The sequence below is a fragment of the Medicago truncatula genome, chromosome 5 (assembly GCF_003473485.1).
Source record: "Medicago truncatula cultivar Jemalong A17 chromosome 5, MtrunA17r5.0-ANR, whole genome shotgun sequence".
NCBI lineage: Eukaryota > Viridiplantae > Streptophyta > Magnoliopsida > Fabales > Fabaceae > Medicago > Medicago truncatula.
In genome coordinates this window covers 946,225-963,114 of record NC_053046.1, presented here as the reverse complement: position 1 = coordinate 963,114, position 16,890 = coordinate 946,225, and the positions used below count along the sequence as shown (strand labels likewise).

Here is a 16,890-nt window from a genome sequence, read left to right as displayed (position 1 = left end):
TTAGATGCTGAAAGCTACAAATGATGGCTACCATATTGAACACAAGGAAAATAAAAACAAAGGTGGTGGTTGCTAGCTACAATTTTGTCAATATATCTAGAAGATGCTTTAAATAGTAGCTATAGCCTATAATTTATACATTTTTTCTTGTAAAGTACACTCAATGATTGAAAATAACTATTTGTTTTATCAGTAAAAATATAATAATCAAGATTTAACAACTCACGGTTGCATCTCATTAAACATATTAATCAACTTTTGGAAAAAAATATGTCATCCATAAGGATGAAGATTCAAGAAACATTGGATTAGCGTAATTAATGTTGTCTGTCGAGTTGGTAAAGAGTTGACACATATCCGATAAGAATATGATTTCAGCTCTATCGGTGTAAGGATCTTTCCGTTGCATTATCCATATTGTCTGAGCTTTAATGTCAATCTCTGATTTTGGTTAGCCTTCGGACCCAAAAGAAAGTGTAACAATTTTTGCACAAAAAACTTAACTCTTAACAATTTCAAGCTACCTACCTATATGATGTGATGTAACAATAATGATAGGAAAGACCACAAAAACACGATTAATACGAGTATATGAACGTTTAACTCAAGATTAAGTGAGGTGATTAAAAACATAATGATGATTTTGGACCCGTGAATGTTGTTGAAATGGTGGACTCTGGTTACTATGCATTCACACGCATCCCTTACTTAAAGGATACTGTAACGTAGTTATTATACTAATAAAGTATTAATCTCTCTCTAAAACAATAAAATTAAGGTAAGCAGAATAATTCATATACACTTTTCCGCGTTGTGTCTATGTCTGTTACAGTTGATGTGTCACAACCGACACTGTACGATATATTATTGCTAATATCCCACTTCAAAGACAATGATACAACATTGCTACTCTTTTTTGTCTTGTTGATTGAGAAAATGGGGTAGGAAAAACCAACTTTTTTGTTTTGTTGAATCATCTGGTTCTTGGTGATGCTGATGATATCAATGTCAGATTTTATGATTGTGGGGTTTGGTTGATCATCCAAACTCATTCCAAGCTTCATACTTTTTGTGATTTTGTTGACACCCTTTTGCTTAATTTAGGTGATACTAGTTGATCAGTGTTAAACTTCAAGTTCATTCACTTTGGTAAGTACTTGATCTCATATATAGCTATTACAACTTTGTAGGTTTTTGCTGAGTTTATCAATTGTTTTTGCTCTTGATCACTCTCTCTCTTAATCATTTAGCATAGGATTCTAATTCTACAAAGATTTTTGCTAGTTACACCTCCTTTTGTTTGATCATAGAAATTGCACTTGGCTGAGGACAATTTTCTCCATTAAGTTTTAACTCTATCCATACAAAAATTAATCAAGATGAAAAATGTATTTTTTAGTTGTACTTGGATTTTGGAACCCTGCTTTGCAATTTTTTATATAATTTTTCATTACGAATGTTGATGCTTCTACTTGGTATTTGATATACTTTATGCTATGATCATGTCCTTGTAGCTTAAAAAGTTTTTCTTTTAAATACAAAAAGCCTTATCTTTTTTCTTTTCCAACTCTTCCATGCAGTCGCCTTCGATATAGAATTTTCTGAAGTCTGAACATCTTAGACAAGAAGCTCCCAACTTTGATAATATTTGAAAGGTAATAATGCAACATCAATGTTGAAAGAGTTTATAACTTTGCTATACATCAAGATATGAGAGTAAAGTTGGATTTCTCATGAATTTGAAGCTGTTCGTTAAATGCACTATGTTAGGTACAAGATACGGCAAAACAGACTTGAAGAGTTTCAAATAAGAACAATACTAATATCAGGTTTTCGCCGAATCAAAACCACCTGTGCTGTTGTTGCTTTTTGCTAGAGTTATGGCTACCTTGTCAGAATCTGAGTCCAGACGCTTATATTCTTGGTGGTGGGATAGCCACAATAGTCCAAAGAATTCAAAATGGCTTCTGGAAAATCTTACAGGTTTGTACTTTTTTAATTTACTCTAGATGTATAATTCTACTATTGTGCTTGAAAAATCTGGATATACTGTTGAACTTGTTACATACCTGCTTCATTATAAAAAAGCTGTTAGTTGTTAAATTATTCACAGTAAATTAGCTGTCATAATAATGATACCAGAGTAACATAAGTGCTGCATTGAAGTTCAAACTAACTTTCCACAACAAAACCTACCAAAATAATAACTTTCCACATAAAAGTGACTACAGCTTAAAATCCTTATGTAAAATATTATTAAGGTAGCTTCGGCTAGAATGGAGAATTTGATACCATAATGGAGGTCCATGACACGAATATCGAGGCCCGATGTGGGACTAAATCCCACCCGAGAGTTGGCCGCTAACACACCCCCTCATGCTTCAGCCCGGTCCCAACGAGCCTGAAGCGTGGACGATGCAAGCCCAACGATGGACCCGATAGGCTCTGATACCATGACACGAAAATCGAGGCCCGATGTGGGACTAAATCCCACCCGAGAGTTGGCCGCTAACAGTCCATACTCCATACATCCTATACTCTAAATTTTTGACGTATATTTATCCAAGTTTCACCAGATTTGTATAATTTGTTGCAACAAAATTCAGATAAATCATTTTGTTGGAGTAATAGGGTAGTTTCCTATAGCACTTTCTGATTCTCTTCTCTAAAATGAGATTGTCTCCGCATTAGTCTATTAAAATATTTTCACCAATGCTGTCATAAATATTAGTGTGCTGTCATCATATTAGTTCTGGAAATATTATTTTACCAAAATAGTCTCTAAAAAATATCACAGAATTTGTTCTTTTGTTAAACCACTTTTGTCGTTCATATGGACATATTGGCGACAAATGTATATCTTTATAGGACTAATTCATTGAAACATTCTTTGGAGGTCTACTATGGTGAGTGGCGACACTTCAATGTTTTAGTGACTTATTTAGAGATACAAATATTTAGAGATTTAATATCGCGACATTCTATTATTTCGAAGACCAAGCCATGGATTTATTCGATCACAATATCATATCAAACTGTACTTTCTTGTTTGAGACTAGCGAAGAAATTGTTTGAGAGAAATTGTGATATATTTCATTGTAGAAATATAGTTGAATCTCACTTTAGGTGTTCTGGGCATAATAAGGTTGTTGTTGGGGTTATGCAGAAGACTCCACCTAATGAAATAAAACTTGCTTGTTGGTTATTTATTGTTGTAATTTCCCTAGGATCCTAAAGCTTGCTGTTAATTTTTTTACCACACCTATTATCTATGGTACATGCTTTGTAAATTTCACTACGCAAAATGGTCATTCTATCTTGTAAGTTCTTATAATTTGTGAAAGATACAATCAGTAAGGAAATTATAACTGATTTCTGTCCATGCCTCTATTGTTTAGTCCATTAAAATTTCATATTATGCTTATACAGATATAGACACTAAAGTCAAATCAATGATCAAGCTCATTGAAGAGGAAGCAGATTCATTTGCAAGGAGGGCAGAAATGTACTATAAGAAGCGGCCGGAACTCATGAAGTTAGTGGAGGAGTTCTACCGAGCTTACCGTGCGTTAGCAGAGAGATACGATCATGCAATGGGGGAACTACGCCATGCACATAAAACAATGCCAGAAGCATTTCCCAACTCAGCATATTACATTCTAAATGATGATTCACCATGCGGTTCTTTAGGCCCTGATGCTGAATCACACACATCAGCCCGACCAACTCATCGATCAAAAAAGAATGAAAGGAGTTCAGAAGAATCTAATGGTGAGGTTCAAACCTTAAGAGAAGCCCTGGCCAAAATGCAGTCTGATAAGGATGCTCTCTTTCTTCAGTACCAGGAGAGTTTGGAGAATTTATCCAAAATGGAAACAGATCTTAACAAGGCACAAAATAATGCTAGAGGCCTCGATGACCGAGCAAGTGAAGCTGAAATTCAAGTCGAAATATTGAAGGAATCTCTGATGCAGCTAAAAGCAGATAAGGATGCCGGTGAAGTTCTGTACAATCAGTGTCTAGAAACTATAGCTAGACTTGAGTCAATGTTATCTCAGAAGGATAACATTGAAGCCAAAAACCTAAAGCAAGAACTTACCAGAGTGGTAGTTCAGAAGGATACTGTTCTTCTTCAATATAAGCAATGTCTTGAAAAGATTCCAATGTTGGAGAACAAAATAGCCCTTGCTGAGGAGAATTCCAGGATGCTTAATGATCAAATTGAAAGAACAGAGCTGGAAGTTGAAACATTGAGGAAAAATCTTGCTGAGATGAATGAAGAGAGAGATTCTCTTTCTGTCCTTTACCATCACTGCCTGGAGAAAATATCTAAAATGGAGAATGAAATTCTGCATGTGCAAGAAAATGCCGAACAACTAAAAAACAAAATTGAAAAAGAGGCTGAAAAACTTGAGATTTCTGAAAAACATCGTGGTATGTTGGAGAAATCAAACCAAAATCTTCAGTTAGAGGCTGAAAATTTAGTGCAGAGGATAGCATCGAAAGATCATGAGCTTCTAGAGAAGCATACTGAGATAGAGAGACTGCAAACTCTGATGCATGGAGAGCATTCTAACTTTATTCAAATTGAATCAGCTCTACAGGCTCTGCAAAAGTTGTACTCTCAATCACAAAAGGAGCAAAGAAATCTTGCTTTGGAGCTTAAATATGGGCTTCTTCTGTTGAAGGACTTGGAACTTTCCAAACAAGATTTTAAGGAAGAGATGCAAGGGATTGTGGAAGAAAACAAGACTCTTCATGAACTTAACTTCTCTTCCACCAGGTCATTAAAAAAGCAGCAAATGGAAATCTCTAAGTTGAAGGAGATCAAAGAGAAACTTGAACGAGAGTTTCACACAAGCACTGAAGAAAGCAATGTCCTCCAGCGTGAAACTCATCAGATAAAAGATGATATACAGCACTTGAATGAGAGATATCAGGCTATGCTTGAACAACTACAGAGTTTAGGTCTGAATCCTAATTCTTTTGCAGCATCTGTAAGAGATCTACAAAATGAGAACTTCATGCTAAAAGAAACCTGCAAAAAAGAACACAGTGAGAAAGAAGCTCTTCGTGAAAAATCGAAAGACATGAATGAAGTTTTGATGGAAAATGCCTGTATGGAATTTTCTCTGTTAGGACTGAATGATGAGTTAGATGGATTGAGAGGAACAGTGAAGGAAATTCAACAGTTCTGCCAAGTTCTCCAAGAAGAAAAATCCATTCTTGCTGATGAGAAATCAACCCTTCTTTCACAGCTGCAAATTATCACTGAAAGTATGCAGAAGATATTGGAGAATAATACTGTGCTGGAGAAGTCCCTCTCTGATGCTAAAATTGAGTTTGAAGGTTTGAGAATTAAATCAGGTGATTTGGAAGACTGCTGCAAATTGCTAAATGATGAGAAAAACAATCTTCAAAATGAAAGAAGCATGCTAATATCTCAATTGGAGATTGTTGAAGAAAAGCTAAGTAACCTTGAAAAGAAGGTTACAAATTTGGAAGAAAAATATGCTGATGTGGAGAAAGACAAAGAAAGTGCAGTCAATCAAGTAGAAGAACTCTTTGCTTCAATTTTGGTACAAAAAGAGAATCATTCTAATCACAAACACTCAAGTGAAGCGCGACTGGCAAATTTGGAGAATATAGTCCGTGTACTGCAGGAAGAACAGCGGTTGGGGAAGGTAGAATTCGAACAAGAACTTGACAGAGTTGTAAATGCTCAAATCGAGATGTTCATTTTGCAAAATTGTATTGAAGAGTTGGAGCTGAAGAACTTTGTCTTGTTAACTGAATGTGAAAAACTCGTTGAGGCATCAAAATTTTCTGATAAAGTAATCTCGGAGCTGGAGAGCGAAAATCTTATGCAACTTATTGAAGAAGAGTTTTTGTTACATAGAATCAGAAAGTTTAAAATGGATATCCATAAAGTGTGTGGTGTTCTTCAGATTGATTCAGACGGAGGGGGTGACAATGAAATCAAGAAAGAGGAAATACCAATATCGCGTATACTGGACAAAATTGAGAGCTTGGAAAGTTCTCTAGTTAAAAGTCAAGAGGAGAATCAGCAGCTGCTTGTAGAGAACTCTGTCCTCCTAGGTTCACTTCAGCAGCATCAATCTGAGGGAGAAAAACTTAAGTTGGAGAAAAAGACAGTGGAGCAAGAGTTTGAGAACATGAGAGAGCAGAACGTAATCTTGCAGAAAGATAAAGTTGAACTTCTAGAGGAGAACAGGCAACTGAGGATTGAAGTAGTAAATGGAGTGGAAAAAGAAAATAGATCAAAGTCCACTTTGGCGGCTCTGCAGGCTGAGATGATAGAATTGCGGCAAACAAATCAAGTGTTTCAAGAAGAAAATGGTAAGATGCTTGACGAGAAAAATTCATTGTGTAGGAATGTTTCGGACCTCAAAGATGCAAAGTCCTCTGCTGAAGATGAGAACAGTGTAATGTTCCATGATGTACTAGCTCTAAGCAACCTCAATTTGGTTTATGAGATTTTTTTCACTGAGAACATGGTTGAAAAAAGAGCACTTTGTGAACATCTTGGCAATCTTAGCCATTTGAACAATGACCTTAACCAAGAATTTGGTGTGTTAAGGAAGAATTTTGAGGTGAAAGAAGCGGAAAATGTTTATCTGAATGAGTCAATTGAGAGAATGGACAAAGAGCTGCTGGAAATGGATAAAAGGCTGAAGGCTGCAGAGACGTCGAATGCAGAGTTTTCCAGACATATTGAGGAGCTGAAGATGGAACAAGAAGAATCAACAAAGATCAAAGAAAATCTAGACAGACAGATTCTTGAACAATCGGAAAATTGCATGAATCACAAAAAAGAAATTGAACACCTTAATGAAGCAAATGAAACATTACAGTTTGAGATGAAAACACTACTTCATGAAGTTGAACAACACAGGGTTAGGGAAGAAGCACTGAATTTAGAGTTGTTGAATAAAGAAAATGAGTTCAAACTTTGGGAGAATGAGGCTGCTGCATTTTATCATGATCTTCAGATGTCATCTATTTGTTTAGCTCTGTTAGAAAGCAAGGTTAGCGAGCTTACTGGAGTTTGCAAGATACTCGATGATGAAAGTTCGGCAAAAAGCTTGGAGAATGAACACATGAGAGAAATAATCAGCTTACTGGAAAGTGAAATTGGAGGACTGAAGGAACAGTTATCAGCATATGTTCCTCTCGTTTCTTCTTTAAAAGAGGATTTTAATTCTCTAGAGCACATTTCCCTCCTTTGGACTAAAAGAAATTCTGTGGTAGGCAATGGAGCGCAAAAGGTAGCATTTTGTTTTAACTTTGATATTTGTACTTTTGTTTTTATCTCTTCCATTTTTCTCGTGCCAAATCAGCTTCACAATTTACATATATTTTCTTCTTATACATGTACATGAATGTTTGCCCAGGATGTAGTGATTGAGACCTGTCTCCGGAAACATAGCCATCAAAGTGCAAGAGAAAACGAAATTGTGTTAATACCAGATGGAGTTTCAGATTTGCTGACATTGCAGACAAGGATCAGAGCAGTTGAAAAGATTATGATGGAAGAACTCAAAAGACGTGTCAAGCAGAAAAGTCTGACCACAGAATCAACTCCATATTCAAGTTTGGAAATTGCCACATATCCAAAAGTTGAAAATAGAAAAAAGGAGATTGAACTTGTGGAAGAGAATGTATTTGACCGCAATTCGTGGAGAAAAAAACCTAAAATAAGGTTATTGATGAAAGACATTCCACTTGATCGCAATGTGGATGATCAAAACTCCAAGTATTTGAAGAGAGAGCATAGAAGGACTAATGATCATGTGTTAGAGTTGTGCGAAAATAATGAGCATGAACCATTATCTGCGCCAACAGTGGACCATGCTATGATATGCCATCGTTCAGATGATTCAGGAAGATATCTAAATTACTCCTCAGAATTGGACATAGAGAAGGAATTGGGAGTTGACAAGCTCGAGTTGTCGAAAAGTGTAAAAGAGAAAACTGAAGATGACAAGAGGAGGATCTTGGAGAGGCTTTCCTCGGATGGTCAGAAATTAGCCATTCTTAAAATGGCTTTACAAGACTTGAAAAAGAAAACTGAAACAAAGAAGAAAAGCAAGCAAGGAAATGACATCGAATATGAAACTGTTAAAAGACATATAGAAGAAGTTGAGGAAGCTGTGATGCAACAAGTAAGTATAAATGATCAAATGGCAAAGAATGTTGAAGAGGGAGCTTCGTCTTTAGATAGGGAGATTCCAAGAAGAGGTTCTGAACAAATAGGAAAGTTGCAGTTTGAGGTGCAGAACATCCAATACATATTGCTGAAATTGGCTGAGGAAAACAACAACAAAGTGAAAAATAGAATATCTCGAAAAACAGGTATATTGTTGAGAAGGAAATTGCGTGTTTGTGGATGTTCGGGGCCATCAACTAATGAGGATTGACTAAAAAGTTTAAAGACAGTATGTATGTTGTAAGTGCATTGTTTTATTTTGGAGGCTTCTACAAACTAGTTTATCAATGCCTAATTTAGCTAGTAAAATTGGAGCTTTATTATCATAAGAAATAAGAGATTGATTTACATTTGCATGTATGCTTTAGCTTCCAAAGAATGTTACTGAGTGACTTATATATAGAAATACACTATAACAATCCATATAACTCTACCAGATGCTGGTTTGTAGTGTACTGTTGTGTTTTCCTTCTTTATGGAACATATACTGGGAGATATTTTTCTGTTGTTTTCAGTTTCAGTGACTTATGCTACCTATTAATTAGTAGGTCCAAAGTCCAAAATATAAAAATAACATTATTAATATGCCTCAATGAGTAAATATAGAAAGCAAGTATCTATGTTGCAAAACAATATGCCTCAATGATCGTACTATCGGGTGAGTTATTTTGTTTTCGAGATTACCTACGATGAATGCAGGAACAAATGTGTAGAACTTGGCTATGTTCTAGGCTATAAATATTGGGTGTAAAGGGATTTCCACATGTGCTGTGAAACAAGTAGTTAAGGTTGCATTCAGTGAGTTTCCACACATGGAAAGGCTTGAATCTATTAGATGTGGAAAACGTTGGGTCTCTGAGAGTGCTGGAGAAAGCTGGTTTCCAAAAGGAAGGAGTACTCAGAAAGTATCTGAACATGAAAGGGAAAAGCAACGTAAAATTTTTCACGTAAAATTTAAAGTTAATCGTGATCGGAGGTTGATATATACTAATTGAAAAAATAATGTATTGCTTTAATAATATAAAGTTTTAATTATTTTTTTTTGGTAAAATAATATATATTGAAGTCTCGTATTGTCAAGGTTTTCTGTTAAATGTATACATCTGTTTGGACACTCATATTTTAATAGATTTTAAGAGTGTGATTCAAACTCATTTAACAAAAGATAAATTACAAATTAAATTTGACAATATTATTACATTCTAGATTTTTGATAAAAGGTGTTTGTATCAAATTAGATAAAATAAGTCAAGTCAAGTCAACAATAACATACAGAAACAGCAGCCTTAGAAACCTTTTTTTGCTTGATCCAAACTCCAAGTATATTTAGATAAGATACCCCTCTTCCATGCAACTTCCTTTAACTCTACTTTGTCTTTTTTCAATTGCATGTGTGCATCCAAATTAACTCAGAAAAGAAACACAAGTGTTGTTCTGTTATGGAGGAAACTTTTATTTCTTCCAAACCAAGTGGCAATGAACAAAGCATTGATTTGAACCAAATCACACTCCGACCTTTTCATCTTTCTGACCTTGATGATCTCATGGTATGGAGAACTGATGAAAAAGTGGCCAAGTTCTGCTCTTGGGAACCATACACCAGCAAAGAACAAGGCATCAGCTTCATTGAAAATATACCAAACAAGTTTCTATGGTGCAAAGCAATATGCCTTAACAATCGTGCTATTGGCCGTGTTTCTCTGAAATCAAGATCACCTCATGATAAAAGCAGGAACAAAACTGCAGAACTTGCCTATGTTCTAGCCTCTAAATACTGGGGTAAAGGAATAGCCACGTATGTTGTGAAACAAGTAGTTAAGGTTGCATTCAGTGAGTTGTCACACTTGGAAAGAGTTGAAGCTTTTGTTGATGTGGAAAATGTTGGATCTCAAAGGGTTTTGGAGAAAGCTGGTTTCCAAAAGGAGGGAACTCTTGGGAAGTATTTGGTCATGAAAGGAAAAAGCAGAGATATGATTATTTTCAGTGTTCTTTCTACTGATCTCCAACTATGATTCATTTGTTTGGAAATCCTTTATGGTATTTCAGTTTCTTTTAGTGTTCTCTATCTGAAATATCCAAACATAACCTCAAGTTAGAGGTATAAATAAGACTTATTTATTTTTATAAATAAGGAAGGACCAATTAAATAATTAAGTATGTGTTTAGTGAAATATGGTGCACCATAAGATACGGTGTATTTAAGTGCTTGACCACACAAGTGATTTTATAAATTGAACCCTTGTGTGGAAGGATCTTAGTTGTTGAAGTGCTAAACCTAATTCACAAAGTTATAAACCTAGCCGCCGCTCTCTAAACCTTATTCTCTCTAATCTCCGTTGGAATCGGCTAGCACCGGTCATCATCGTAGAAGTTCTGTTCGTGTGGATTGAGTAGAAGCATCGCTACGTTGTTTTGTTTGTGATCGGAAACAATTCTGCTGCAAAAGTTTTGCGTTTCAAGAGGTAAACACATGAATCCTTAAAGTGTTAAATAAATATTTGATTTGCGATTAATGATTTAAGTATGTATTTGATTTGTGATTAATGATTTATCAAATTCGTTTCAATGAGATTTCTTCCGCTAAGAAAATTAAAATTTTGAAAAACCCCCCTTAAAATCCCAACACAAACAACATCAGCGGGTGAATATGATTTCAAAATTAGCTACATAGCTGACAAAAACATCAACAAGACGAGGACTTTTTCCATACTTTGATATCAGCCATCTATGTCTTGTAAAGCTTTGTTAAAAAAGTTGTTAAAGACTTGATCATTGATGGTTGGAAAGGTGTATACAGAGAATTAAATTAGGAATTCAAATGAAGACACAATTAACCTAAAGGCCTTCTTCTAATTGTTCTCATTGTCTAATCCATATACTTTTCCATACTTGTTTTTCTATGTATGAGTTCTATAAAATAAATACTACTCCCTCCGTCCTAAATTGTATGACGTTTTAGGCATTTCACACATATTAAGAAATGTAATTAATATTGTGCGGAAAAGAGATATTATGAGTTGTTTTACAAAATTGTCCTTAATAAATAATATAATATGGGAAAGATAAATGAAAGAATTGAAAAAGATAGAGTAATAAATAACTAAGGTTACAATAGGAAAAGTAACATTAATGTTGCATTGGTATTGTAAAGCGACATATAATTTGGAACAAAAAAATTTCCATAAAGCTACATACAATTTGGGACGGAGGAAATATAATTATGCAAATGGTCATTGCAAAACAGGGGTGACTTTTTTTTTGTTTTTTTGACAAACTAATGGCGGTGACTTGAATTTTAGTTGCTATAATTTTAAATCTTTTTAATTTTTAACTGTAATTTTTAATCGCTTTTAATTTGGTCCTTCGATACATTTTTTATAGTGACAAAGATTTGCTTATGTGTCACTGATGTCTAGATTAAAGTTGCTTGTGGTTGATCTTCCATAGCAAACAATCCCTTTTTTTCTTTTTTCTTTTTTTTTTCTTCTTCTTTTTTCCCTTCTGCTTTTATAAAACAAGTCAGAAACCTAAGCACAAAGAAACACGTACAACCAGCTAATAGTGGTTCTTCCATCTTTTGTTTTGATATACTAATATATTAGGATTATTATTAGTATTGGTTTGTTTGATATTATTAATTTAATTATTTGTATTTATTGGGTGAATAGGTAATGATAAAATAGATAGGTTAATTTGTTGTTTAAAGAGTGAGGGAAAATGTCCCCGTGAACATAACATAGGTGGCTGAGGGACAATGCGCGGGGTTCGAACCCGGATATCCCACTTATTCACTTTAAAAAGTGAATTAAAAAAAAAGAAAAAAACTGATAGGGAAAATAAGTTTTAGGAAGAAAATGATATTTTTGGCGAGAATAATGAAGTAGGGTGCAAATTAGAGGTGCAGATAGTAAGTCTGTCAAAGATTAAGTGATAAAAATAAGCCCAAACAGTCTTTATAAATAAAGAAGAGCATTAGAGAATTAGTTTTATAAAAGAAAGAGAAAAGGATAGCATGAGGAAAAATTAGGGTTGTGGAGAATAGAGGCCTAGAGAGAAACTTAGAGAGAGATTTAACTGTATGAATTCATCGATTTGCAAAACTTTGAGGTACGGGGGAGTTTTATTCAATCTAAGGGTAGTATATTCGTATGGGTTGTGGACGATCTTAGTTTTTCTTTATTTCAACTAGCGTAAAGACGGATACACAAGTGCTCGTCTTTCCGTTCTTTCTATTACGCTAACGTTCGAAAGTTATGAACAATGTTTTTTTTATGAAATTTTAATTTTGATTAAAAGTCAAAATATAAATATGTGTGGTTTCAAATTATAACAGATCAAACTAACCATGATTATCATCTTTCAAAAAAAATAAAAACTAACCATGATAACGATCTTTATTATAGAAAAGTTGTTGTTCAAAGGTATAATTGAGATAATAAAAAAAAAGTATTGATACACTCAACTAATTTGTTACACTTTTATTTTAATATTTAAATTTAATTTTATCTATTTATTACCTGTGTTATTTGTATTAAAAATTAAAGTTATTTTTTAAAAGAGAGCGAACCAACCCAAAAGAGCTGGAAAAAAGTTATTTTATTCATACATACTAGCGAAAATATGGCTATTCACGTGCCCGTCTTTCCGCTCTTTTTATTGCGCTAACGTTTGAAAATTATGAACGGTATTTTTTATTTTTTATTTTTAAAATTTTAATTTTGATTGAAAGTAAAAATATAAATATTTTTTGCTTTTAAATTGTAACAAACAAACTAACAATTCAATGATACCAACCATAAAACAAAAAAATATAATCTAAATTTTTATTTTTTGAATGACACCAACAACAATCTTTATTATAGGAAAAAATTGTTTAAGGATATAATTTGGATTATAAAAAGTGAGTATATACTTACTCATCTAGTTTTGTTACACATTTTTTTTTAATATTTAAATTTATTTTTATATGTTACATTGGTTATTTGTACCGAAAATTAAAGGCATTTTTGGAAAGAATTGAAAAGGATTGTTTTTCTTTATAATATAATATACTCCCTCCGTCCTTGTATGTATGTAAGCACTCTTTATATTTAAGAAAAGAGTGTTTAGATATACGGACGGATGGAGCTTAGTTAGATTCCACAAATTTATAAATAGCCTTGGAATAAACACCTGCATGGATCTAAATCAAAACTAACCTAGATAAGGAAACACAGGGGGCTGTGATGGAGCAAAATATTATGATAGAGCGACTTTCTATTTCTTCCAAAGAAGAGATCATTGATTTGAACCAAATCACACTCCGATCTTTTAATCTTTCTGACCTCGATGATCTCATGGTGTGGCACACTGATGAAAAAGTGGCCAAGTTCTGGGGGGAACCTTACACCAGCAAAGACCAAGGCATCAACTTCATCAAAAATATGGCAGGCAAGTATCTACGTTGCAAAGCAATATGCCATAACGATCATGCTATTGGGTGTATTAAGTTGTCCTCCAGTTCACTTTATGACAAGAGTAGGAACAGATGTGCAGAAATTGGGTATGTTCTAGCCTCTAAATATTGGGGTAAAGGGATTGCCACATGTGCTGTGAAACAAATGGTTAAGGTTGCATTCAGTGAATTTCAATCCTTGGAAAGGCTTCAAGCTCTTGTTGATATGGATAATGTTGGGTCGCAAAAAGTACTTGAGAAAGTTGGTTTTCAAAAAGAGGGGCTTCTTAGGAAGTATGTATTCTTTAAAGGAAAAAGCAGAGATATGATCATGTTCAGTCTTCTTTTTACTGATCTTCAACTATGATTTATTTTGTTTGATCGAGGTGAAGAACATACTTATTGCTGAATTTTAAGTTTGTGGATGTTCTAAGGACATCAACTAATGAGGGTTTGAGTCAAAAAATTAGAGAACAGAGTATTTTCATGTCTCAAGTACTACATTGTTCATGTCGGATGTTTATATTTTTTCCTTGGTTTTCATGTTTGATTTATTGGTATTATTTGCAATTTAATTTTGTTTATCATTTCAAATTTTCCATAACTTTGAAGGAACCTAATTTTATTGATTTTTTGTTGGGTCTTTTGGTTTATTTGTCTAAAATTTGTTATGAATACTTAAATGGGTGTTCCAGGTTTCATGATCGTTGCAGTGATCTATATCGAGAACAACGTTCATTTAATTTGAGCAAACTCTGATACAAATTAAAATAGGCTTAAATAGATAAATCGTCTATGTAAGTTCGCATATTTTTGCTTATAAACATTGTGGTTTTGGTCCATATTATCCATCTGTTACAAAAAAAACAAAATTCATAGAGCGACCTAAACCAAAAAAAGAGAAGACAAACAATCCAAAAAAAAAAAAACTATTCATCTTCTTCCTTTATTTCTTCTTGATCATCTCTAACACAATCTTCATCAACATTCTTAAAAATTCAAAAAAAAATCCAAAAACAACAATCATAAACAGCATCGTTATCATCACATCATCATCTAATAACTACACCACCACCATCAACAACAACACATCTCATCATCAAAATCATTCAAAAATTCAACATAAATTAAATCATTAAAGAAGCCATCTTTAATCCAACACCTACCATCCTAATTTTTGAGGTAAAACACCTATCCATCCTTCACCTGTCATCATCTTCAATGATATCTTTGTTTGAAACCCATATGTTTCGATTCCTTTGTTGCTTTAAGGTATTAATTTTTGTTTTGTTTTAAAAAATTATCAATTTTTTTTGTCCCAAATTTTTGCAATCTCGGAAAATATTTTCTTATATTTGGCCTTGGGATTGTACCATTCGTATATTAAAATTGTGAATTTGTTGATTTTGAAATTCTTTTATAGATTGTTTGTTGTTCACGAATGGCATCGTCGCAGAAGCATGAGCATCTAGTAGCTGGAAAGTGTATTTTATTTTTTCCTTCAATTTTTTATTATCAATTTTGAGTATCATATTTTTGAAGCTGTAGAATTAGGGGTTTTGATGATGGGGTAGTAAAAATGGGGTGAAGTTAGGTGTTTGATTAAAGAGGGTTTCCTAAATGATTTTATGTATGTTGAATTTTATAATGATTTTGATGATGAGATTAGGTGTTGTTGATGGCGGTGGTGTAGTGATTCGATAATGATGATGATGATGTTGTTAATGATTGTTGTTTTTGAATTTTTTTTATTTTTTTTTATGAATGTTGATGAAATTGATGAAGAAGAAATAGAAGAAAGAAGATGAAGAATTTTTGGATTTTTTTCTAGATTTTTTGTCTTCTCGTTTTTTAGTTTTTGACCCTCTACAAATTTTAATTTTTGGATTTGGTCTCTCTAACTTTCTGATTCAGCATCTGGAACGACACATCAGCGTTTTCTTCCATGTCACACGTCGTCACATCATCCTCTATCACATACTCATTTTTGTAGCAGATGATGCCGACATGGGCCAAAACCAAAATGTATATAACTTACATAGTTTGTTTTAGAATAAAAAAGATACATGAATAAAAACAAAAAAACACACAAATTTACATAGACAATTTACCTATTTAAGCCTATATTCTATTTTTCTTTTATGAATGTGGACACCTCCGTTTCATAAATAATTTTTTCTTTCTACTAATATTCCATTCCTTGCTCTTTGATATAGAGTATTATGTATTTACAATTTAACATTGTTTTCTTAAAAGTTATTGATGTGTTTAGGTTATGTTTAAATTTTTGTATATATAATAAAAAAAATTGAAAGTGGGGGATTTTATTAATTAAAGCAGTACTGATGATCATTTTTACAACTGTTTAATTTTATAGAAAGATATACTTAATGGAAATACTTGAGTAGTCGTCCTTGGACCGGTAACCGTGATTTCTTGCTTTTTAAATGGAAAAATCCGAGTCCAAGATTGATAAAGACAAGACCTAATAAAAATGTTTATAAGTGGTGGATAATTCTTATCCTACAAGACTGTTTTGTAAGGATGCATTACATCCAATGTAAAATTTAGTATGAGTCACTAAGTATTCAATCATGGATAGAGGCGTGGAGCGGCTGGCCTCTAAAGTGGAATAGCGGATTGTCAAGATTGATCATTTTTTGGACAAATTACATGAATAATATAAAGTCTAAACAAACTTGATATAAAAGTAAAAAAAATAACTCAAAACTCATGATACATTCATAAATCAAAATATGACTTTTAATCAAAATACTCAAGCATTCAAAAGCCTTAATCAAAACATTATGTCTCATTCCAAATACCAACAAAAGTCAATGAATGACTACTTATGCATATTTTCTTCTTGTTTTTAATTCAAAGCTAATTTTACAGATAAATATTTCATCAACAATATTATAAATCAAGTGAACAATTAATTTTGTTTTAAATCAACTAAATAATGATCCTAGTTTTGAGTGTGGTGGACATACAAATTTAACATTAAACGCCCACATAAACAATTTTTAATCGAGTTTGATGAAAACAAGATAATGATTCAAATATTTTATGATTTAAAGGACCAATTTATAATATAAAAAAAAACTTAAAAAACTAACTTGTTCTAAACATATAACTTAAACTATCACGTAATATTTGATCTTTAAAAAAGTTTGAGTAGTATTTTTTTTCATCAAATCAATCAAAAGCTTTTTTCAAATATTAT

The 16,890-nt window shown here is 33.1% G+C and overlaps 3 protein-coding genes across 3 annotated transcripts; all 3 read left to right on the top strand.

Annotated features, from left to right (window-relative positions):
* Window positions 1–809: 809 nt before the first annotated feature.
* On the top strand, window positions 810–8,744 carry LOC11440423 (protein NETWORKED 1A). Its single transcript, XM_013597872.3, has 5 exons — window positions 810–1,149; window positions 1,581–1,655; window positions 1,771–1,983; window positions 3,430–7,289; window positions 7,416–8,744. Exons 3-5 carry the CDS (start codon window positions 1,881–1,883, stop codon window positions 8,439–8,441), a joined length of 4,989 nt encoding a protein of 1,662 aa, XP_013453326.1. The 5' UTR covers window positions 810–1,149; window positions 1,581–1,655; window positions 1,771–1,880; the 3' UTR covers window positions 8,442–8,744.
* Window positions 8,745–9,536: 792 nt separating this feature from the next.
* Window positions 9,537–10,381, top strand: LOC112421957 (putative [ribosomal protein S5]-alanine N-acetyltransferase). The gene has a single exon (XM_024784195.2). The coding sequence runs from the start codon at window positions 9,670–9,672 to the stop codon at window positions 10,240–10,242; it is 573 nt and encodes a 190-aa protein (XP_024639963.1). The 5' UTR covers window positions 9,537–9,669; the 3' UTR covers window positions 10,243–10,381.
* Window positions 10,382–10,383: 2 nt separating this feature from the next.
* LOC11441093 (uncharacterized N-acetyltransferase p20) lies at window positions 10,384–14,234 on the top strand. Its single transcript, XM_003610694.3, has 2 exons — window positions 10,384–10,692; window positions 13,447–14,234. The coding sequence occupies exon 2, from the start codon at window positions 13,456–13,458 to the stop codon at window positions 14,029–14,031; it is 576 nt and encodes a 191-aa protein (XP_003610742.1). The 5' UTR covers window positions 10,384–10,692; window positions 13,447–13,455; the 3' UTR covers window positions 14,032–14,234.
* Window positions 14,235–16,890: the final 2,656 nt, after the last annotated feature.